Genomic DNA, 22,702 nt, shown 5'->3' on the forward strand with positions numbered 1-22,702 from the left:
TCTCGGATCGATGCACTAAATAAGATGCCTTATTATCTAGTCAGGTTTTAACTTACGGCTCTGTGGATTTTGTTCAGGCTCCTTACTTAGATTTCCACAACTAATTCGTCCAGTCGAACATATCCGACTAGACTACGGTGGATCAGGCCATCGCCAGCCTCGAAGTGTTACGCTTTATCTTGTTAAGTTCATTCGCCTTTCACGCATCAACCACTCTCACGCCCGGACGCTCTGACCCGTCTGTCCGATGCTCCCCCCCCCTCCCCCCGGTGACCGTCGCTCTCTCGGCGCGGGACGGGTTGGCTCGCGTCGCCGGAGATGCGCGCGGAAATGTTGTGTCCAGCCGAGCAGATGGATAACCGGCCGCTGGCAGGGGTAAGAGTGCTAATGACTGCGATAAGCGGCCCGCCGGGGGACCCAGGGGGCCGGGGGGGGGGGGAGGGAGGCGACCTCTGGACGCCGGCCAGCCGACAACGGGCGCCCATCGGCCAATGATGTATGTCGGAGGGAATCGAGGCTGAATGGCTTTGTGGGACGTGAAGGGTGATAGGTTACACTTGTGATGCCATCGACCATACGCAAAAAGTGGAGAAAGACAAAATATCGATAAAAATAACCAATAGGGCAGCCAAGAACAAAGGAATTGCGGATACAGGTAGAGGTTTCACCCCTTCGCAGTTCTCGCAAAAAGCGCAGGTCAAATATGCCAGTGCCTTGAGCAAACTCCATCGCACGATTTTCATCACGCAGTGCGTAACTGCCCGCTGAAGTGCGGCGGGCCGCGCTCCCACCGGTCGGAGTGCCAGTCTCGTGCGCTGCCGGTGGTGCCAGGTAGGTGACGATGCCTTGAGCATACCCCATCGCACGATTTTCATCACATATTATGCAAAACTGTGTAGCTATCAATACAAACGTTCTCCTTCCGACCTACCAGCATGTCGGACTATCAGTAAATACGCATGAAGCGATACTCAGTACCAGTTTATTGATGACCGCCCGTGCGCTCAACACGAGAAGTGTGGTGATCAAATGAATAACCCTGACGTATGGCGAATACCCGGGCCAGTGACACACACCATGGGAGATAGTACGGGTGGCCCAGAATGACCATGGAGTCACCACGAGTCGATCCGCACGTTTATAGCACAAGGAGGACCTAACGCAGCTCTGTCGCAGCCAAATGAAATCCCAGCTGTCACACGACCCCATCACTTCAAAAAATGGTCTGTACATCACATCACTCCCGTACAAAACACTTCAACGTCTTGTCAGGTCGCCTCAAATCGGTCCCAAGATGATAAACTGAACCTCACCGTCCACAGAGCCACCTATTGGCCGAGAATCACACCAGACTTTATGCATGTCACCGCTACTGGTAGGGATACTGGTAGCCCTGGCCGTACTGGTTGTAGTTGTACTGGGGCGGGTAGCCGGTCCAGCCGGGCGCCCCCTGCTGCTGGTATCCGCCCGGCGGGTACTGGTACGGCTGCTGCTGCTGCGGGGGCATCTGGTTGTAGCCCTGGTAGGCGGCCTGCGGCGGCCCCGGGGGCGGCTGGGAGAACTGGGACCCCGGCGCGCCGGGTGCGGCGCCGCGGTAGGGTGTCGGGGCGGCCTTGGCGGCCCGTGCCGGAGTCTCGGTGATGGTGGGGATGTGGGTGCCGCTGCCGGCGCCCGAGGTCGAGTCCGTGCGCGCCTTCTTGTCCGTCCTGTCGACGGGATGTCAGAGGTCAGGTCAGAGATCCTCATATCAGAGGTCAGACAGCAGTAAACTGAATCTGGAGTGGTGTCAAATCCAGTGATTTCGACATTTTATCGTCACGAGCTAAAAACAACTAACAACGGTAACTGTAAGTGAATAGCTAAGTGTTGACGTTTATCTCCGACGAAAATATCCTCTGATCCGACTACGAAACACCATTCGATTCCGTTAGTGACCATTAGACACGTACCCGTTTGAAGAGGTTGAGGCGCTCCGCTTCCCGGAGGGGGTTTTCGCCTTGGAGGCGGCGGCGGCGGCCTCTTCCTCCTGCTTCTTCTTCTTGGCCTCGGCTTTGACGACCTTCAGCAGGCCGTAGTATTCTTCGTGCGCCTTCTGAATGCTGCGGGCCATATCGCCACGGGAGGGGATGGGTCAGAGGACTCGGCGGAGACTTAAGTCAAGGAGGAAACGGTACTTCGCGGCCAGTGACCTGAACCTGAATGTTCGTTGATCGGACGAGATAATTACAAAGATAATATCATTATATGGCACACAAACAGACCACAACATTCCGTATAAAACTGCCATGACAAAAATGGAACACTCAGCGCTCACCTCTCTGCGTCCGTATCGAACTCCTCCAGGAACTCCATTCGCCGGTGTGTCAGCGTCAGCTTGTCCTTCTGCTCGAACGGCGCCTCCAGGGCCGTCTGGAAGGTCTCCTTGACCAGGGCGACATCCACCGGTCGGCTCTGGAAGGCCACGTCAACCAGCTGCATGTACAGACGCATGTTGGTCTGGTCGAGCCGGATCGCCTCCTTCAGAACCTCCAGAGCCTTCTCCCGATTGCCGCGAATCTGGAGAAAAGTGGTCTGGTCAGCGACTTAATAACAATGAATACAATATACACATTTCAGTAACTAGCTAGTCCACTCTCTTGTCCGACTCATCTCTGAAGGAATGATGGTAGGGAGTCACTTATTCACCTTATTCAGGAAGCGAGCGAACTTGACGGCGATGACGACAGCCGTCTCGCGGTGCTCGGTGCTCTTCAGCGCCTCGGCGTACATCCGTTCGGCGGCGTCCAGCTTTCCGGCGCGCCGGGCCAGGTTGATGCTGCGCAGAGTTACCTCCAGCATCGAGACCTGGGCGCTGATTCTCCGCATCACCTCGGCGGCGGCGTCCAGGTCACCTGATAAAGGTGAAAGTAAGAAGGGGTCAACTGACGGGGATCAGAGATCGATATATGCCCAAAGTCCTGTACGTCTTCAACAAATTAGACAGCGGAATGCTGAGGGTGAAAACACCACACTATCAGCCTAAGGCAGTTAAGCAGTAGTCAGCAACACCTTACACCTTATATCTCGAAAAGTAAACTATAAGTGTTCGAAAACTGTTATGTCCACTTCCGTTATAGCCTATCAAGTCATGTTGTATCCGCGGCTGGCATTCTCGCCACATAGCAGTTTCGCTTCGATCCCAAATCAGGGCACATATAGTAACTCCATTCCCTCACCATCCCACAACCATCCATTCCCCCAACTCCTCAGTCCCATCGTCCCCACCCCGTGGCCCGAACTGACCCTGTTTCTCCTCGAAGGTGGCCCACATGAGGTGAATGGCCGGCTTGTCGGGCAGGTGGGTCCAGCAGGCGCGCCGGTACACTGAGCGGACCGCGTCCCAGTCGCACGGCTCCAGAGACTCCAGGTAGCGCACATACTGACGAAAGGGAGACAGATCCGTCAGGCAGGTCAGAAGGGGAGAGTCCCCAGAGGATTTAAGTGCCTGGTAACTAGGACGCTAGTAAATTATTCAGTGCGTTCCGTACTTTGGATTGATGAAACTCCACAAATCATTATTTCTTAGAGGTCACCAAGGCACGTCGCGGGTAGTCGCTAAGGTGAAAGCATCGAAAAAGGCAAAATACTATTGAAGTATGTGCATCACACATGGCAATATGTTACGCAACATACCGGGTGTCCCAAAAGTAAGGTCATCATTTGTTTTGGCCACACCGCCAAAAATACGCGATGGATAGGAATAAATAGGACATCATATGAAAGAGCATTTTATAAAATTTCATTCTGACATACATATGAGTCAATACATTGGCTCGTAGCCCCACATTTGCTGCTTTTCTGCATGGCTACCATTTCGGGCCGCGTGCACGAATAGACTGCGTTTTACTTCCTCCACTATTCTGGAGCGATTCTCTGGTGAGATGCCGCTTATGTTTGCTCGGAGGGATCATCCTTTAGTTCTTCCCGGCTCGTTGGGTTGTCCTAAAAGACAACCTTTCCGTTGTGTACCCAGAGAATAAAAATATGAAGGTGTAACGTCAGGTGACCGCGGAGGCCTTCAATGGCGTTGCCCTGACTGAAAATTATGCGATCTCACATCCACTCTCGGAGACAATGCATGATCTTCAGGACGGTGCAAGCATAGTCTCCATCCTGCTGAAACCACTGCTGGTTGATGGTGTCGGCATAGCTGCGTTGCGACGAGCGGAAGAACCACTGGGAGGACTCTCGGCCCCCTCTCTTGATTTATTTTCACCCGATTCCCGCTGTCGTCCTCAGGACCTCGAAGCACAGGTGGCTAAGTATACATGTCCTGTGCGTACATTATACCTTTTTTCTGACGTTTTACCGGTTGAGGCGAAACTATGCATGAGTTCAGAGATAGGGCGAGCTGATAGGGTCTGCTTAGGGCCGAAAACTGGGCGGTATTTACCCTTTGTTTTAATGACGGACCCTCTCTAAGAGTTGAATTTCGACCTTCTCAGTTTTAAGCCTACTGCTCGGTGTAGTTATGATCAAAAATGGTTTAAGCATGCAAGAAAATAATTTTATGGATGTACCTTGCACGTGTTAAAATTGGAAGTGATTCGGACTCTTACTTCTCGAGATATTTAAGTTTTAAATCATGACCTTACTTTTGGGACACCCGGTACACCAATGCCGAAAGTCCAGTTACCTTGAGCCAGTACTCCTCATAGAGAGCGCAGGAGATCATGCACCTCTCGAACAGCACATGGATGCGGTGCTTGTCGCCCTGCTCGATCTCAAACTCCAGGTAGGCCTTCCAGTTCTTCAGCTGCACCTTCTCCAGAGGCTTCACGTGGAAGTACGGACGCTTGATCTGTGAGGAAGACGGGAGACATTAAGTCAGGTAATTCCCAGTACGAAAGACGACAATGTTACTAAAAGATACAGCAATACGAAGCCAGCATGGACGTCGTAAATAAAAACAAATAATCTAGGATTTCAAGCCCTCTGGCTGTGAACGAACAGTCGAATCAATAGCTGCCCCAACGAACATTTATCATCAGTGACCAGAGAAACTCCTAGCACAAGCGACACTGATCTGTCCGATATTATGTCTCCTGCTAAAAATATGGAATCATCAATCAAATGCTCTGAACAATAGGAAAATAAAGCAGTAAAGATAAGTACAGCCTCAACAGCAGGATATGAAATGTGTTACGTACCCCCTCCTCGAAGTTCCATCTGAGCGAGACCTGCTTCTCCGTGTCCTTGTGCAGCTGACGCAGTGGCGCCAGAATTTTGGCGCGAAGCTTCACACACTCCTCGTCTGAGCTCTGAGGCGAGGGACAAAAATGAGACAGTCAGGACTAACACCGAAACAAACAATATCGATAACACAAATCAGCTAATGAAACCGTCGAAACAGGGAACAATACCATATGCATAGAATACGTATACTTCACAAAGTGCAGCACATGCCCGGTACCCTGATTACTCAGTGGGTGCTCCCGCAATTCCCTAGTCTGTCCCCACCAGATCCCGCTCGGCCGCCGCTCACCAGTCCCGCCGGCTGGGCGGGCACGCCGGGCGGCGGCTCGTCACAGCCGGGCGGCAGCAGGTCCGTGGAGGCTGCAGGGGGCGCCGCCGCCGGCTCCGAGGCCCGCAGCTCGGCCAGCACGGCGCGACGCGCCTCCAGAAACTCCTCCACGGTGAGCAGCTCCTGCGGCGGCGTCTCGCCGACAAACTGCTCCAGGCTAGCAGGGGAGAAGAGCCGTCAAGGGAACGTCAAGAACGTCGAGGACCTGGTCCCATAGCTATACGAAGATAAAGCCACTACCGGCGAAATGTGATGTTGAATTAACTTTGTAGGCAATAAATTAGATGACCGAAAAACGTCAACCAAAGTATTATACCTGGAAATGCCAGGGCAGCCCTGTGGCTGAATCAACACCAATCAATTTCAAAATACTTTAATGTGTCCCTTAGCTTTAACAGCATCCAATCAGTTTCCAATCGCCAGTCGTCACCTACTTTTCAAAGTGTGTCCTGTATGAGAGCGTCGGCACGGCGATGGCGCGTTTGTAGACGGCCAGCGCCTTCACCGGCTCCTTGTTGGCTGCCTCCCAGCTGGCGTACTGCTCCCAGAGACGGTCCGACCTGGGGAGGGCAAGGTCAGGTCAGCTAGTGTACTGCTTTTACGGACGGTCCGACCTGGGGAGACCATCAGCCGCTTCTCACACATAGCTGCCGCAGACGATTCTATTTGGAAGAGGAAGGGGTGCAATGCTAGGCCAACTAGCTCAAACAGAGCAAACAGTCCGACCTGTCAAATATACCACGTCAGGGAAAGGAAACTCAGTCCCTAATAATTTTCGTGATGGTCTCAGAAACAATCTGAAAAAGTGAAGGCTGGTAGATTTCTAATGACAGAGCTTAAAATCCGTGACGAGTAAATGCGCGGTAACTCACCTGAACTGAGTGTCCTCACCTTAACTCCGTGTGTCCTCACCGTAACTCTAAGTGTCCTCACCTGAACTCTGTGCCGCAGGCGGCCACTGCCCGCTCGAACCCGGCGCGCACGACCTCCGGTTTGTCTTCATACACTGACCGCAGGTGGTGCAGGTAATGAAGCCACAGGTCGACACTGAGAGGCACCGCCGCCAGGCCGGCCTCAAACACCTGAAGGGCGTCAGGGGCAGGGGGCCAGCTTCAGTACAAACCTCAGGGAGGTGGCGGAGTAGCTCAGGATAGGTAGGTACACTCAATGTGTATGGTGCAGAATCGCAAACGGAGAAGTGAAAACATCGTTACTCGTATCGATGAGAACAGCTGATGGGGACGACAATCGGACGGCTGTGGGTGAGGTAGCAGCCAGCCTGCTGTCTCTTTCTCACCTCATTACAGAGCTCGATCGTGCCTCGTTTCTTCTCCAGGTCGCTGTACTTTTTCCAGTAGCCGTAGCAGTAGGGGTACCGCGCCAGAAACGCCTTCAGCACGCTGCGAATGTCCTCCATGAAACACTGCGAACACGCAGCTCAGCAGTCAGCGCCACACACTGGCCGCCCATGCCGGTCAAAGCAGCGGCGCCGCGCGCGTGGCGCAGCGTCCAGTGGGGCGAGGGTGACGGGGAAACGTGGATGACGGCTCATTCGAGAAAATGTGATGAATACCAGAATGAATTTATCTCAGAAATTCAGAGGTGTTCGACAAAACAACATCACCTGATTCCTGGTGGTTTTTGGCTTACGGAAGCTGCGACTACTACGCTTCTTTGTCGTCCATACTGAATCTGTTTGAGAAAGGAGTGGGTTAAACACACAGACACATCACCGTCTATCACCCGAAAAGTAATAAATCCAGCATCTGAAAATAAACATAGGAGGAAAGCAGCATGTTGAACAGAATGGAGGACACACCTTTTCGCCGAGAAGACGTCCCCTCCCGTCTCCGGGCACGTACCTGGTTCTCCGCGTACTGAATGAGCAGCGTCCAGGCCGTGAAGTCGGCTGGGTTCTGCTTCACTGGCTTCCACAGCTTCTCCAGCTCAGTCAGCTCCGGCTCCGGCGTCTTGGCCTTATTGCTGAACTCCCGAATAGGCTCCGCGCCCGGCGGGAGCTTCCGCGCTGACGACTTGTTATCAGATGCTGCAGCAGTCTTGGTGGGCTTAGCATCAGTCTTTGGAGCTGCAGTGGTGATTTTCGAGGCTGTTTTAGGCTTGGTATCTGCTGCTTGCTTGGATGCTGGCTTAGCGACTTGTCCTGGCGATTTTGTAGTGGGTTTCGATTCAGTTTTAGCTTTTTCAGAGACAGACTCCATCTGAGCATCCTCTTTAGTTGCAGAATCTGGTGCAGAACTTTCTTTGGCAGAGGGCTCAGGTTCTGAGCTTTCTTTGGATGTGGAGCTGGCAGCTTCAGCTGGAGCCTCAGCTGATGCCGTCTCCCCTGAAGGCATTTTCGATTTCTCTGGGGCAGAGTTTTCTTTAGTCTTGGCTGCCGATGCTTCCTCAGCACTAACTGTTTCATTGGCAGCAGGAGCTTCAGCAGCAGCAGGAGCTTCAGCAGCAGCAGGAGCTTCAGCAGCAGCAGGTGCATTCTCAGTGACTGGTGCTTCATCATCCATTGGTGCTGCTTCTGCATCCACAGGCACTTCTTCAGCCACCTTGGTCTCTTCTGCAGCTGCCACTTCATCTGAGGTGGCCCCTGCATCACCAGCAGCACCTGTCACCCCTTCAGACACCTCCATCGGCTCTGCAGGTTCTACAGTGCCATCTGTCTCTGGTGCGGCATCTCCATTTGTGGAGGGAGCCTCTGTCACAGCAGCCTCCTTCACCTTCTCCGCAGGTGACGGGTTGGACCCCTCCGGTTGGTCCAGTATGTCAGCAAAGGAGACATCCTCAGCAGTTGGCTGCTCTGGTGCCTCTGAGCTCATCTCAGGATTGTCTGATTCTGAAACAGATACAACAAATTGGACTAGAGTAAAAACATTAAGCAGTAACAATTTAGTTACCAATACTGGTTTGAGGACTGAGAAGATTGTTTATGATCAGGGATGCGGAGCCGTGGAAATTTTAGACGGCTCCGGCTCCGGCTCCGGCTCCGGAGAAAAAATCGGCTCCGGCTCCGACTCCGGCTCCGGGTGAAATGTTATGGCGGCTCCGGCTCCGGCTCCGGCTCCGAGTAAAATGGTCCGGCTCCGGCGGCTCCGGCTCCGGCGGCTCCGGCTCCGACTCAGTACATCCCCTATGCAATCAATCAAATACGGGTGGAAAAAAAATTGGATTGGCTATACGCGTTACTCTTTGCCATGACCGGCTCACCACGTCCCCGCGCAAACGCACCTCCGCAAACGCAAACGCACCTGGCAGAACAAAGGACTAGGAAGCGATGGCATTGGAAACGCAGTCGCCGCGAATCGGAGTTCACTGAACCATCTTAAGCTGACACCCGTCTCGGGCTGCATTGGGGGGTGGGGTGGGGGGAAGAGACGGTGCTGGGAGTCGCAGTCCACTGCACTGGCTTCAAAACAATGGCCATCACCTGATGACCGGTCCTCATGTTCTGGGGATGCAGCAGACGTGGGGGGGGGGGGGAGTAAACAGGAAGTTGATTGGACTGTGGGATGCTGGGGATATTCGGCTTTTTTCATTCACTTGATGGCCCATGACGTACTATTGGTCTCAAGATAAGAGCCCAGGCGACCTGTAGTTTTGATGCGGTGAATACCCTTACCCTCGCCACAACTCGGGCCGAGTGCAACCCTCCTCCTAGCCAGCGCCACCCCCACTCGCATTGTGGCGAGGGTGAGGGTATTCACCGCATCAAAACTACAGGTAGCCTGGGCCCTTATCTTGAGGCCAACAGTACCATATGTTTTACTGCCTTGTACTGTCAAACCGAACTGGGTCAATTATTTTTTCCTCTTCAAAAAATAAAAAGGAGCCGGAGTCGCCCCCTTTTTGGCGGCTCCGGCTCCGGCTCCGGGCTATATTGTTTCACGGCTCCGGCTCCGGCTCCGGCTCCGGGCAAAATATGCCGGCTCCGGCTCCGACTCCAGCTCCGGCTCCTCATCCCTGTTTATGATGAAAATAAATGACACCTGATAATAAATGTAGAGACAGAAAAGAAGGGCTTCATAGAAAAAATCACAATACTGGCTGGATAATCAAACATGGTTCAACTAACAAAAGTTTAGCCTGAAAATCCCATTCCAAGTTACCGATTACCCGAACAAACACCAACACCTTGCAAATTAGGCCACACAGAAAATCAAAGTAACATGCTGCTGTGAACTCTAAAACCATTTGTCAAGCGCAAGCTGTGGTCGGAGAGGTTGACGCAGCCTAACGTTTTCATTGTAGTTAGTTGTAGCTCATTGTAGTCACCAAGTAAGTGTTTGCTTTTTTAAGCATTTTAAAAAAGGAAAAAATATTCAAATTCGGACCCTACTGCCCTTGAATGGGGAATCATTCGCCCCGGATCTCAATGTTCCAGCACATCCAACTCTGACAACAAATGGTGACAGTGATTGTCTCACCTTATGCACCTGAAAGTTAAATATTATATTGAAACAATCGCTCAGAAAACCATAAATTGAAATGCATAAAAATCAATATATTGATATCGACAATCCCAACAACTCACGCCGTCCGCCGGAATCGTCAAATACGGCTCATGTATGCCGCACTTTAGTCAGTGCTACCAAATTTACTACTACACACGTCGTACATTTCACACAAAAACCCTACTCCGGCCTGCGACACGGGTTTCTTGCAAAATAGAATCATAGCCTGTGTGATCGATGATCCATGGCATGCAACCAGAAAACGTTTCCTCGTTTATCCATCGTCACTGGCGATCATGTAAGAATGATTCATATGCTATTGCAACTTTGCAAAGTTGCAATAGCATATGAAGACAAGAAGACGGAAAGCTGATGATCGATAACAACCCTATCCAAGGCACGTCTCAGTGAACCCGTTGACATTCTTACGGCCAGCGGGGTAGCCAGTGAACATCATGGATGTAACGAGTGAATCTAAATCTATACTGTAGCCTGTGCACTATAACGCAGCAATGAGCATTTTATTTATTGTCAATCACGTCATCATGTCATATGTCACTGAACATCAACGGTTGACCACGCAAGTCAGAGCGTAGCGTACATACTACATAGCGCCTTGGGTCATACTCAGTATGGATCCATTCCGACGGGTTCTCCGCCTGGACGGGTTCGATGATCATAAAACGTTCCAACTATACCATTCCGTTTCATTTCGGAGGAGGGAATCCACAACAAAAAACAAACCATTGCAGTTATTGCTCCACAATGCGGCAAATAGGCACTCTCAATTCCAATTCCTCGTCGGATGCCTAAACGCTCCCTGGTGATTGCAGGAACCATCCCATCCCACAACAAACAACGCCCAAAAACTGGCACGCTCCTCCTCCAGTCAAATGCCACGTAACAACATGGTTGACCAGCCGCCCCAACATCCCAAACAACTATGCCATTGTCAAACAGCCAACAGCCTGTGGCAAGACTAGTTTTGGCAGTTAATGAACTTTGCCCTTTCGAAACGTTCACGTTTCACGGCAAAACGGTTGTCACATGTTTGAAAAACATCGGTTTCCTTCATCATGCTAGTTCCGTTGAGATCAAAGCCAGGTAGTTTTCCGTCCGTTGACACGTTTCAGCCGGCTTCGGTCCATTCTGTCGAAGAACAGAAGGCCGGCTGCTCGCTCGATGACATCCGGGGGTACCTGCGACAGAGAAGATCGGGATCAGTTCAAACTACTGAATGCAGCGTAGTCGATCACGTGAGTAATCTCAAGGGAGAAATTAGATACCCTGTTTCCACGGAGAGTTGCATGTTCACAAGAAAGTATTCTTTCCATTTGTGAGAGCAGTCAAAGCACAACGGTCTGGTTTCGGAAACATATACCACACCTCACTTCAACCTCAACCATACCTTTTTAATAACACAACACAGCACAACACAAAGACAGTCATTCAGGACATAGACAGTCATAAAGGACATCCTCTAAGCCCCTTCACAGTCTTTCCTACGACATCCCGGCCGCATTTCTCTCACCAGGAAGTTGGCGATGGGCGTCTCGTTGGGGATGGCCTGGTTGGGCATCACGTAGGCCTCCATCTCCAGGTGTCCAGCCGGCGACTCGGCCACCACCACCTTGTAGAAGTGGGTCGGCACGGCCACCTGGTTACGGCCGATCACCTCGTAACTCACGCGCTGACGACCGTCCGCCTCGCGCCTGAGGGGTCGATGATAGGGGTGTAACGTAAAGGAACACGAACGGGCACCAATGAACCATATGCACGGCCCTGTTAACAATTGCTCAACTACCCCTATCCTTTCCGTCACATTCCATAGTAATTTGTCTCATATCCTTCATAATCACCTCGGCAGAATAGCCACAGCACCTACTTGTGGAGTCGTTGTATGTCTAAATAAAAATAAATAAATAAATAGAGCAAATAAATACAGCGGCGATGTAGAACTACTTATATAAGTAACAGAAAACCAAATGCATTCAACTGTAGGAGAAAGTACATACAATTAACACACCCAACTACAGTGCAAGCCACAAGCAAAATTTCCCAATCACGATCAACTTCTTAAAGTGCAGAGCAGCTGCACGAACAAGATAAAACTATCATCGAGAGCATATTATATAAAGCAGCAAGATGCCTCAAGCTCCTCCCCGATTAGTAAACGCACCTGGGCAGATAAAGTGGTCCGGTGCACACATACACATTCGTGAACACCTTGCACAGTTTTCGCACGTGCATCTCCAGGTCGTTCCATTTGTCGCGGTTGAACCCAATGCCGACCTGTGTGAGTACACACCACAGATCGGAAAATAGCATAAAAAACTGAAGGGCGTAGCAGGACCAAACAATTTGACGGGTCACGGTATCGAAACAGACAAAAATATAAAAATTGCAAAGCCGGATTTCTCACAAAAAAAGTACATGTTAATGAGGCAAATGGGCATAAATCTAATGTAATCGCATTCAATGAATCGTAGCGGACTCTGACGTAGTCCATCAAACTGATAACAAATGATAACAAAGCTACAACCCTTACACGTCCTCCACTCCAAGTTAATTCGTCAGTAACACTATTCCAGTTTGCGGCGCTTCGTTCGTCAGAGATGCTGACCTATGGCGCCATGATGGAGGAGGAACGTCTCCTGCTGGCACACTGACCTGCGGCGCCATGTTGGACAACAGGAACGTCTCCTGCTGGTGCTGCTGGCACACCCGGTGGTTGGCCGCCGCTGCCATGTGACCTCGGTCGTACCCGCTGCCCTTGTAGTCGCTGTTCTCCGCCCTAAAGGGAGAAACGAAATGGTGAAACGAGTTATTAATTGTACACGTGGTACACTCACATCAACCGAGACGTGTCGTTACTATCTGTGAAGCTGAATGTCACGTCATTGAATTCACATTTACTTAAAGTTCTTATAAATTCCAGCACTTAAGTACCCATCGTCTTTGTATCAACGAGCAAACACAGCAATATCAGGTCCAGGAACACAAAGACCTGGCACGGAACCATCGCTGCCAAGTGCCGAATACCGCGGGTCCGGGCGCTCACTTACCTGAAGTACGGGTGGATGGATTCGTCCGCGTTGAAGGCGCAGCCGGCCCGGTCCACCTCGTCGTTCCTCTGCACGCTCTCCGCTGTCAGGTGTTCAAACACCCAATGCGGCACGCGCGCACGGCGGTCGTAGGATAACACGTAGTCACTCTGCGAGCGTACGTTGTCCAGGCCGGGAAAGCCGAAACGCATGATCTGTAACGAAACAGGGACGTTATACATTATACAAGTGTGCAAAAAAAAAAAAACAAAAAACAAAAAAAAACGCACGGATACATCAATGAGCAGACGGTCCGGTTATGTTGAGAAATCACAGCTATTGGTCAAGCAGATACGTGCAGTGTGGACTGCACTTGCCCTTTTGACACTCTGCACGTAGGCATCCCTAGACGTAGCTTGTAAAAAATGTCACGTAACGAATGACATCTGGCCGATCCTCGCGGCGACTGCATGATGCCATTTTTGCCATTTTCATATTATAAAAGGGAGTCGTCGGTACAAAAGCTACAAGAGAGGACGTTTTAGCAGTTTACACTGTAGGGTAGAAAAAACTACTACGTTATCATACGTTATCTACTACGTTACAGGAGCTACCAAATTCTGGCACGGCAATAACTGCGCAGCTCAGCAGGCACAGTGGAATATTACGTACTATCATAAAAAAATACAAAAATGGTTCATATAGCTGGCAAAATATCGATCGAACTTAGAAAAATGAAATACATTTTATTTTTCCAAACATCTAAATGGATAAAACAAAGGAAAACGTCCTCTAGCGTAAATATTTTACAACAAATGACGTCATTTGTCCACGGGAATGCACCCGTTTCGTACCAGTCCAACCATAACAAAGCCCATTTACGCACAACAGAAATTGATCAGTCTGTGATCGAGTGCGACCGGCGGGCGGGGCGCGACCGGCGCGACGAACATTTTATACGGGAATGTGAGCTTATTAGGAATAGTGAGTGTCGTGCCGTCTTCAGGTCTTCCGACAAGCTCCGTCAACACTGTCAAGATGGCGGAGAAGACATCGAAGAGCCCCTCCAATGCGAGCGTCAAGCCGACGCCCATGAAGCTTTTTGCAACATGGGAGGTCGAGCGAACTTCTCCAATATGCATACCCAGGCAGTGCACTCTGAAACTTGGGCATCTGAACGTTGTAAGACCGTTCAGTTCAGATCTTGGATCTCTCCTGATTGCTGTGAAAATGCAGAGTGCCAAACGGACTCTGCGCTCAAATGAAATCCCGCTCCAGTCGACAGGGCTTTTGGACACTGAGCTTGATCTGACATTTTCCATGCAGTACCCTCACTATCTGAAGGGTGAAGGCAACAAGCTGCAGATCATGATGCAGAGACGGAAACGATACAAGAACAGAACCATCCTGGGTTTCAAAACTCTGGCTGTGGGTGTAATCAACATGTCTCAAATTCTGCAAAGGTCTGTGGACAAAGAGCTCAGGCTGTACTCTGACCCAAAAGAAAAGCAAAATCTTGCGGCTGTATTGACTATGGAGTCACTGGTCAGTCAACCAGTGGAGCAAGAGGACATGCCAATGCCAAAGAGCATGGATACACCATACCGCTATGACTCAGAAGAAGAGGAAGAATACAGCACAAACGATGAATGCTCAGACTCCGAACCTGTGCTGGACTCTCGAGGGAAGCCTCCATCCATCAAGCATGTTGGAGCCAACATGAGACAAAGAAACCTGAAGGAGAAGTTTATGACCATCTGGAAGAGATTCAAAGTGTCAGAAGATCTGCAAGGATTGGATCAGGATCAGGACATGGATCCAAAGCTGGCCAATGAAGTTGGAGAGTTGGATGACCTTTTCAATGAGCTTGAGTATGCATCAGACTCCGGGCCGGAGGTGGACACCGTGAGCATCACATCCATACCAAAGCCGTCTCTGCGCCCATTCTTCTCATCATCACAGAACCTACTGGGTGACAATGCTCTGGCCAGCAAAGCCCCACCACATACTTGAGAGCAATGTCAGTCACCCTCTGAGGTACAGCATGACACAAGTAGGCGTGCTTCCATTACTGACCATATTCTAACCACAGGTCATCAAAATGTGTGTATAGTAGTATTTGTTTGCATTTTTAATGTTGGCAATTTGTGTATGGAAAGTAAAGACAGCCTGTCACAGGAGAATGACATGCCAGTGTATTTAGTATCTGTAGTTAGGTCACAAGAAGACAATGGCTGTAGAGTAGTATGAAGCACTGGTAAATTCATAATGCATTACTGTGCAATGGAAACTGCTTTCAAGATACCAGTAGCTGAGGCTGAGCTTTATTTGTATTGTGTGCTGCCAGAATACTTAACAAAATACACAAATGAAACATTGCTGCTGGTTACTCTTAGAAACATAGTGGCTTGTGACTGAGACCATTGATCCCTAGTCTACATTGACCCATATAAATACTTGATACCCATTTCATTATTTTATACCCTGCTCGAGCCCAACAACAATAAACACACATCTACATGCTGAATATAATGGCTGTAAATTGGTAGCGTACCATAGATTTCAGAGTAGGTTATAACCAGTGCACGTTCTAGAATCATTATCGATCGATGAAAGATTCCAAAATAAGTTAATTGACATGCATGTTACAACGTGCAAACTGAAGAGACTACGCAAGACATACACACGAATAACAGACTTTGTCAGTCACAACACCTCTTACAAGGTTGTTTCTGCACGAAAAAATAGTACCTACAAAGCCTTTTGAGATGACATGCTGCTTGCAAATTTTATCATACGTCTAAGCATCTGCCCCGACCATTGAGATTGGGGACCACCTGGACCACGAACGTACTCTACGCGCATATACACATTTGCCCCACCCCGCAAATGGAAGAAGACGCTGTCAACAATACCACACCAATACGACCGACAAGCTTTTCTAAGAGCCCAATCGCCAGTTGCTGAGACTGGATAAATCACTGGGATGCAGGACAAATCACACATCGGTCTCTGACTCTCTAATAACTAGTTATAATTTTGGGCTTTAGGGCGCGCCGACTAAAATGTTCAGATCATTTTGCAACCATTCTTAGTCTAACCAGAACTCCATTCGACTATAGGATGCAGACCGCCACGGTTGAGACTCGTGACTTGTCTGCGTTAAAGCTTTGATCCCCGGCCAACAATCGCCCCTCGGAGTGTGGCAGGTATACCTATACTATAACTGCCGTCCATCACCGTAGGCCATGGCTGCGGTTATAATTTTTTCTAAAGCGCTCGAATTACACCGCCGATCGACGCGGTGCAGTCCCATCTGTCCCGTCTCGACCCTCACCTGCGACACCCGGCTGGCGTTTTTGGCCGGCGCCGGGTCGATGGTGCCGACGTCTCTCATAGGCGCGTCGGCGGGCACGGGCATCGCGGCCGACACGGTGCCGAACATGGGGTGGCCGGGCAGCGGCCGTAGTCGCGGGGGCGCCTCGGACTTGGTGCTGCACAGCCAGCCGGCCAGCCAGCCGCCCAGGCCGGCCGACACGCCCACCGACAGCCGACCCAGCGACATCCTCCGGCCTCTGCACACAGGGTGGGAAACAAGGTGTCAGCTAGTGTGTTGAATCAGCTTATTCTGTTTCCTGTGGTGCATGATCCATTTATCCTGATTAAAAAGGAATGTTCTCAGTACTGTTTATACCCTGGCCTAAGCAGCAAATTTGATCAGAAATTTTACCAGTCAAGATTATTGTGATAATTATCAGCAATTGATATAAATAAGCCTTCAGGCTTCAATTTAGTGTGGTACAAGTGAGTTGTGACCAGTGCCCAGTGGGACAGTTGATAAGTAGTTGGCTAAGACTTTATGGGGATCCAGATTCCATGACCCATTCTTGGTTCTCCATTCTCTTAACTAGCATTCACAGCTGTCAGTCAGGAGCAGGTGGGCTCTCACAATGGCCTGAAAACTGAGCATCTAGGTGAAGCAGTCCTCCAGTAGCTGCATAATCATTGGCATGAATGACCTGCTAGACAGAACTATGAAAGGATTAATGACCACTCAAATCATGTGCCTAAATGTTTGATTTCGCTATAGTAAAAGTGAACATAACCAAACTTATCAAATACAATGCAAGCTGCAAATAGGTTATCTTATCAAGCGCGACAATTTTACCTTCAACATTGACACAGATAGCTTAATTTTCATTGGCAATTGATGATAGAAACCAACATGAACATGCCAGAATAAAAATGGTATCTACAAAATTCAAATACAAATACGACAGAAGAAAGCAGATTGATGGCTAAGACAATAATAAATTTTTGTACTAGTATATATTAGGTCCGAGTGGCGAACTACTTTTTGCAGTCAAAATAAGCTTTTGATATTACAATGACTAGTAGATGCAATAAAATGAAATCACTACACAAAATAACAAAATTATTATAAAAGGTATAGTTTAGAGCCAGACATCGTAACATAGAAAGCGTACAATGCACTTGCATCAAAAGACTTGTTGATAAACTTATAAAATTCAGCTAGGAAATAATGACAAAAAATGTGTTATCCTGAAACTGCTAGTTCGTATTTTGATTTACCGTAGGTATGTATATGCAGTATAATTCGGATTTCGTTAATCGTTTACAGAAACTTGGAAGCAAATAACTGATCAATAGGGCTTATTTTGCTATATTAAATAATACAGTGCAAACCCATATATCCCAAACAATCTTGATCTTTGGCAATTCAAGCAAAATAAGACACTTTGGACACTTTCCTCTCTCAAGCCCCTAATGTTGAAGCTTGATAAAGTAAAAAAGGAGGGGGGAAAAGTGTAGACGTTTCTCACGCAGCTGCTACAAAAAGCTGCCCTTAAATAACTGCAAATCTTTGGCTATGACAGAAAACCTGTTTTTTGGCCTTTCAGATGCTAGCTTGATCAATAAAGATTTTTAAGACATTAAAATTAAGTATAAAAAGATGTAACGGAAGTTAGCCCACATTCAGCCCACATTCAGCCCAGCCCAGATTGGGGCTGCCAAATCTAGGGAAAAATCTAGAAATCTAGGGAAAAATCTAAAAACCGTTTTACGCCTAAACGGCTGGAGAAAACTGAAAAATAAGACCACCATTTGAAAGATCTCTTCACCCCGGACCTAATGATATGGTTAAATACCCGATCAATTTAACCAAAAGCATGATTTAACCAGGATGAAAATTTTCGGTCAATGGGGCGGCCCCTACGATTTTCTTTAAAATCGGCATGGTGATACTACAGGCCCAGATGACTAATCTGGCTGAAGAAACCCCTATGGGCATTGAAATCTATGGGGTAAAAACGCCCTTGGAGAGTTTTACCCACGCATTTCTGGCAAGACTATCGCACGCATCCCCCCAATATGGGTATCATATGAAAGCCCATGAAAACCCAAACAAAATGGTGGGGTAAAATTTACCCATTACCCCATCCAGGGTAAAGTTTACCCAAGATGAAAATTTTCGGTCAATGGGGCGGCCCCTACGATTTTCTTCAAAATCGGCATGGTGATACTACAGGCCCAGATGACTAATCTGGCTGAAGAAACCCCTATGGGCATTGAAATCTATGGGGTAAAAACGCCCTTGGAAAGTTTTACCCACGCATTTCTGGCAAGACTATCGCACGCATCCTCCCAATATGGGTATCATATGAAAGCCCATGAAAACCCAAACAAAATGGTGGGGTAAAATTTACCCATTACCCCATCCAGGGTAAAGTTTACCCAAGATGAAAATTTTCGGTCAATGGGGCGGCCCCTACGATTTTCTTCAAAATCGGCATGGTGATACTACAGGCCCAGATGACCAATCTGGCTGAAGAAACCCCTATGGGCATTGAAATCTATGGGGTAAAAACGCCCTTGGAAAGTTTTACCCACGCATTTCTGGCAAGACTATCGCACGCATCCCCCCAATATGGGTATCATATGAAAGCCCATGAAAACCCAAACAAAATTGTGGGGTAAAATTTACCCATTACCCCATCCAGGGTAAAGTTTACCCAAGATGAAAATTTTCGGTCAATGGGGCGGCCCCTACGATTTTCTTCAAAATCGGCATGGTGATACAACAGGGCCAGATGACTAATCTGGCTGAAGAAACCCCTATGGGCATTGAGATCTATGGGGTAAAAACGCCCTTGGAAAGTTTTACCCACGCATTTCTGGGAAGACTATCGCACGCATCCCCCCAATATGGGTATCATATGAAAGCCCATGAAAATCCAAACAAAATGGTGGGGTAAAATTTACCAATTACCCCATACAGGGTAAAGTTTACCCAAGATGAAAATTTTCGGTCAATGGGGCGGCCCCTACGATTTTCTTCAAAATCGGCATGGTGATACTACAGGCCCAGATGACCAATCTGGCTGAAGAAACCCCTATGGGCATTGAAATCTATGGGGTAAAAACGCCCTTGGAGAGTTTTACCCACGCATTTCTGGCAAGACTATCGCACGCATCCCCCAATATGGGTATCATATGAAAGCCCATAAAAACCCAAACAAAATGGTGGGGTAAAATTTACCCATTACCCCATCAAGGGTAAAGTTTACCCAAGATGAAAATTTTCAGTCAATGGGGCGGCCCCTACGATTTTCTTCAAAATCGGCATGGTGATACTACAGGCCCAGATGACCAATCTGGCTGAAGAAACCCCTATGGGCATTGAAATCTATGGGGTAAAAACGCCCTTGGAAAGTTTTACCCACGCATTTCTGGCAAGTGTATCGCACGCATCCCCCCAATATGGGTATCATATGAAAGCCCATGAAAACCCAAACAAAATGGTGGGATAAAGATTACCCATTACCCCATCCAGGGTAAAGTTTACCCAAGATGAAAATTTTCAGTCAATGGGGCGGCCCCTACGATTTTCTTCAAAATCGGCATGGTGATACTACAGGCCCAGATGACCAATCTGGCTGAAGAAACCCCTATGGGCATTGAAATCTATGGGGTAAAAACGCCCTTGGAAAGTTTTACCCACGCATTTCTGGCAAGACTATCGCACGCATCCCCCAATATGGGTATCATATGAAAGCCCATGAAAACCCAAACAAAATGGTGGGATAAAGTTTACCCATTACCCCATCCAGGGTAAAGTTTACCCAAGATGAAAATTTTCGGTCAATGGGGCGGCCCCTACGATTGTCTTCAAAATCGGCATGGTGATACTACAGGCCCAGATGACTAATCTGGCTGAAGAAACCCCTATGGGCATTGAAATCTATGGGGTAAAAACGCCCTTGAAAAGTTTTAACCACGCATTTCTGGCAAGACCATCGCACGCATCCCCCCAATATGGGTATCATATGGAAATTTTTTGACCGAAAATTTTCATCTTGGGTAAACTTCACCCTGGATGGGGTAATGGGTAAATTTTACCCCACCATTTTGTTTGGGTTTTCATGGGCTTTCATATGATACCCATATTGGGGGGATGCGTGCGATAGTCTTGCCAGAAATGCGTGGGTAAAACTTTCCAAGGGCGTTTTTACCCCATAGATTTCAATGCCCATAGGGGTTTCTTCAGCCAGATTGATCATCTCGGCCTGTAGTATCACCATGCCGATTTTGAAGAAAATCGTAGGGGCCGCCCCATTGACCGAAAATTTTCATCTTGGGTAAACTCAGGGGGGTACGCTCCGGCTGTTTAGCATTACGAAAAGTGGTGACAGACGTTTGTGGAGGATTGTCGACGAACTCTTGTTCCGCGAGCAGCACTCACGCGCTAGCGGAAAATCCACCAATCAGCGCTCGGCAGTGCTCGACGCTGATTGGCCCGACGCTCGTGACGAAATTGCGGGGGACCGCAGTTATTCTCTATGGACCCGAATAGGCTTTTGGATTTCAGAGGGGTTTCTTTAAGATTATATGCTGTTTCGAGCTGTTTTCGAGTTGAAATATATTTCTTATGACTGTTAGCTATATAATGGCACCATAAAATCATGATTTTAATTAATATTACCGATGTAATATCGGCCGAAAAGACATGCTGTCTTGGCACGGACTGCCCTGCGGCTGATGTGGGGCCTTTAGTGCCAGCGTATGGTAATAATGGGCTGAAGAAGGGTTATTGGAGACTCTTAGAGCCCCACCAGGATTCAGTATAGGGTCATCAGAGGCCGGGAACGTCCATCAGGGGTCTGAGTAGGCCTGCCATAGGGGCATACATGACACATCATGGAACATGGGTCAATCTAGATCCATTAGGGGCCGTTGAAGGGCCATCATTGTTCAGTGTGGGCCCGCAATTACCTCTAATGGGCATGCCGTGCCCCGATGGACTAACGCTGGCCTCCGATAAACCATCACCAGCCCCTGATAGGTCTACAAAGCCCCCTGCTGGGTCTAAATTGGTCACTGATATGCCCAAATGGGTCACTGAGAAACCCGTACAACATCCCCTGACTGCACCTGATGGACCAATGCCGTCCCCTCATGGGCCCACCACGGCTCTTGAATGGCCTCTTCAAGTCCCTGAAGCGCCTTTATTGGCCTAAATGGACCCCTGATTGGCTTATGTTGTCCCTAATGGTCCTATATGGCCCCCATGAGCCCTCAATTCGTCCCGAGACAGCCTTACATTATATGCCACCGGCCCCTGGTAGGCCTGCACTGGACCCACTGGGCCTATACCGACCCATAAAGGGCCCATGTCGAGCCCTCATGGGCCTCCGATGACCACACGCCGACATGTGTGGCCCCATCAGCAGTGGTCCGTCTATCCCATGTACTTACGGTCTTTTTGGCCGATGTGACACCGGTAGTATATAGAAATGTCATAATTAAATGTCGTTATTATATAGTCAAAGGTCACGGAAAGAATATCCAAGCTCAAAAATGGCCTCAAACCCAACAAAAACTGATACAAATCCCCTTCAAAAGTCATAAGTCAATGAAACGCCATAGGGGAGTAGCTGCAGTCCCCCGCAATTTCGTCACGAGCATCGGGCCAATCAGCGTTGAGTATTGCCGAACGCCGATTGGTCGATTTCCGCTAGCTTGTAAATGCTGCTTGCGGATATAGTCTTGAACAAGTGAGGGTCGCGGCAACTAAATATTGCTTGTCACCACTTTTTCTTCGGGAGCGTTCTACCTGGTTTATATAGCCTTGGGTAAACTTTACCCTGGATGGGGTAGTGGGTAAATTTTATCCCACCATTTTGTTTGGGTTTTCATGGGCTTTCATATGATACCCATATTGGGGGGATGCGTGCGATACACTTGCCAGAAATGCGTGGGTAAAACTTTCGAAGGGCGTTTTTACCCCATAGATTTCAATGCCCATAGGGGTTTCTTCAGCCAGATTGATCATCTCGGCCTGTAGTATCACCATGCCGATTTTGAAGAAAATCGTAGGGGCCGCCCCATTGACCGAAAATTTTCATCTTGGGTAAACTTTACCCTGGATGGGGTAGTGGGTAAATTCTACCCCACCATTTTGTTTGGGTTTTCATGGCCTTTCATATGATACCCATATTGGGGGGATGCGTGCGATACACTTGCCAGAAATGCGTGGGTAAAACTTTCCAAGGGCGTTTTTACCCCATAGATTTCAATGCCCATAGGGGTTTCTTCAGCCAGATTGATCA

General features: G+C 48.8%; 3 protein-coding genes across 8 annotated transcripts; 1 reads left to right on the forward strand and 2 right to left on the reverse strand.

The window, feature by feature from the left end:
- Nucleotides 1-966: 966 nt before the first annotated feature.
- Nucleotides 967-10,137, reverse strand: LOC122391362 (pre-mRNA-processing factor 39-like). 4 transcript variants are annotated; one of them, XM_043385166.1, is made up of 13 exons: nt 10,107-10,137; nt 7,426-8,411; nt 6,861-6,986; nt 6,497-6,645; nt 5,998-6,123; nt 5,525-5,720; nt 5,190-5,300; nt 4,676-4,840; nt 3,283-3,418; nt 2,686-2,891; nt 2,315-2,556; nt 1,950-2,099; nt 967-1,706 (listed from the first exon to the last, which is right to left on the reverse strand). In XM_043385166.1, exons 2-13 carry the CDS (start codon nt 8,392-8,394, stop codon nt 1,370-1,372), a joined length of 2,913 nt encoding a protein of 970 aa, XP_043241101.1. In that variant the 5' UTR covers nt 8,395-8,411; nt 10,107-10,137; the 3' UTR covers nt 967-1,369. The 4 variants fall into 4 exon arrangements, with proteins under 4 accessions (XP_043241101.1, XP_043241100.1, XP_043241103.1 ...); XM_043385165.1 differs by having other exon boundaries at nt 10,000-10,137; XM_043385168.1 differs by having other exon boundaries at nt 6,861-7,255; nt 10,000-10,109.
- A 400-nt stretch (nt 10,138-10,537) lies between these two features.
- LOC122391363 (endonuclease G, mitochondrial-like) lies at nt 10,538-18,024 on the reverse strand. Of its 3 annotated transcripts, none has more exons than XM_043385169.1 (7): nt 17,664-18,024; nt 16,408-16,645; nt 13,092-13,285; nt 12,697-12,820; nt 12,206-12,318; nt 11,558-11,738; nt 10,538-11,225 (listed from the first exon to the last, which is right to left on the reverse strand). In XM_043385169.1, exons 2-7 carry the CDS (start codon nt 16,633-16,635, stop codon nt 11,121-11,123), a joined length of 945 nt encoding a protein of 314 aa, XP_043241104.1. In that variant the 5' UTR covers nt 16,636-16,645; nt 17,664-18,024; the 3' UTR covers nt 10,538-11,120. The 3 variants fall into 3 exon arrangements, with proteins under 3 accessions (XP_043241104.1, XP_043241106.1, XP_043241105.1); XM_043385171.1 differs by having other exon boundaries at nt 17,843-17,917; XM_043385170.1 differs by having other exon boundaries at nt 16,408-16,646; nt 17,669-17,888.
- Nucleotides 13,959-15,448, forward strand: LOC122391364 (phosphofurin acidic cluster sorting protein 2-like). Its single transcript, XM_043385172.1, has one exon. It carries the CDS (start codon nt 14,109-14,111, stop codon nt 15,081-15,083), a length of 975 nt encoding a protein of 324 aa, XP_043241107.1. The 5' UTR covers nt 13,959-14,108; the 3' UTR covers nt 15,084-15,448.
- Nucleotides 18,025-22,702: the final 4,678 nt, after the last annotated feature.

This window comes from Amphibalanus amphitrite, unplaced genomic scaffold (genome assembly GCF_019059575.1).
Source record: "Amphibalanus amphitrite isolate SeventyFive unplaced genomic scaffold, NRLGWU_Aamphi_draft 000434F_arrow, whole genome shotgun sequence".
NCBI lineage: Eukaryota > Metazoa > Arthropoda > Thecostraca > Balanomorpha > Balanidae > Amphibalanus > Amphibalanus amphitrite.

Excerpts from the sequence above, each read along its gene's own strand:
- LOC122391362 (XM_043385166.1), bottom strand. The coding sequence starts at position 8,394 with ATGAGCTCAGAGGCACCAGAGCAGCCAACTGCTGAGGATGTCTCCTTT. Across the intron at positions 5,301-5,524 it reads CCGCCCAGCCGGCGGGACTG|AGCTCAGACGAGGAGTGTGT; the intron begins GTGAGCGGCGGC and ends CCCTCGCCTCAG. Across the intron at positions 3,419-4,675 it reads ATGAGGAGTACTGGCTCAAG|TATGTGCGCTACCTGGAGTC; the intron begins GTAACTGGACTT and ends CCCTTTCGTCAG.
- LOC122391364 (XM_043385172.1), top strand. The coding sequence starts at position 14,109 with ATGGCGGAGAAGACATCGAAGAGCCCCTCCAATGCGAGCGTCAAGCCG.
- LOC122391363 (XM_043385169.1), bottom strand. The coding sequence starts at position 16,635 with ATGTCGCTGGGTCGGCTGTCGGTGGGCGTGTCGGCCGGCCTGGGCGGC. Across the intron at positions 12,319-12,696 it reads TGTCCAACATGGCGCCGCAG|GTCGGCATTGGGTTCAACCG; the intron begins GTCAGTGTGCCA and ends GTACTCACACAG. Across the intron at positions 11,226-11,557 it reads CGCCCATCGCCAACTTCCTG|GTACCCCCGGATGTCATCGA; the intron begins GTGAGAGAAATG and ends TCTCTGTCGCAG.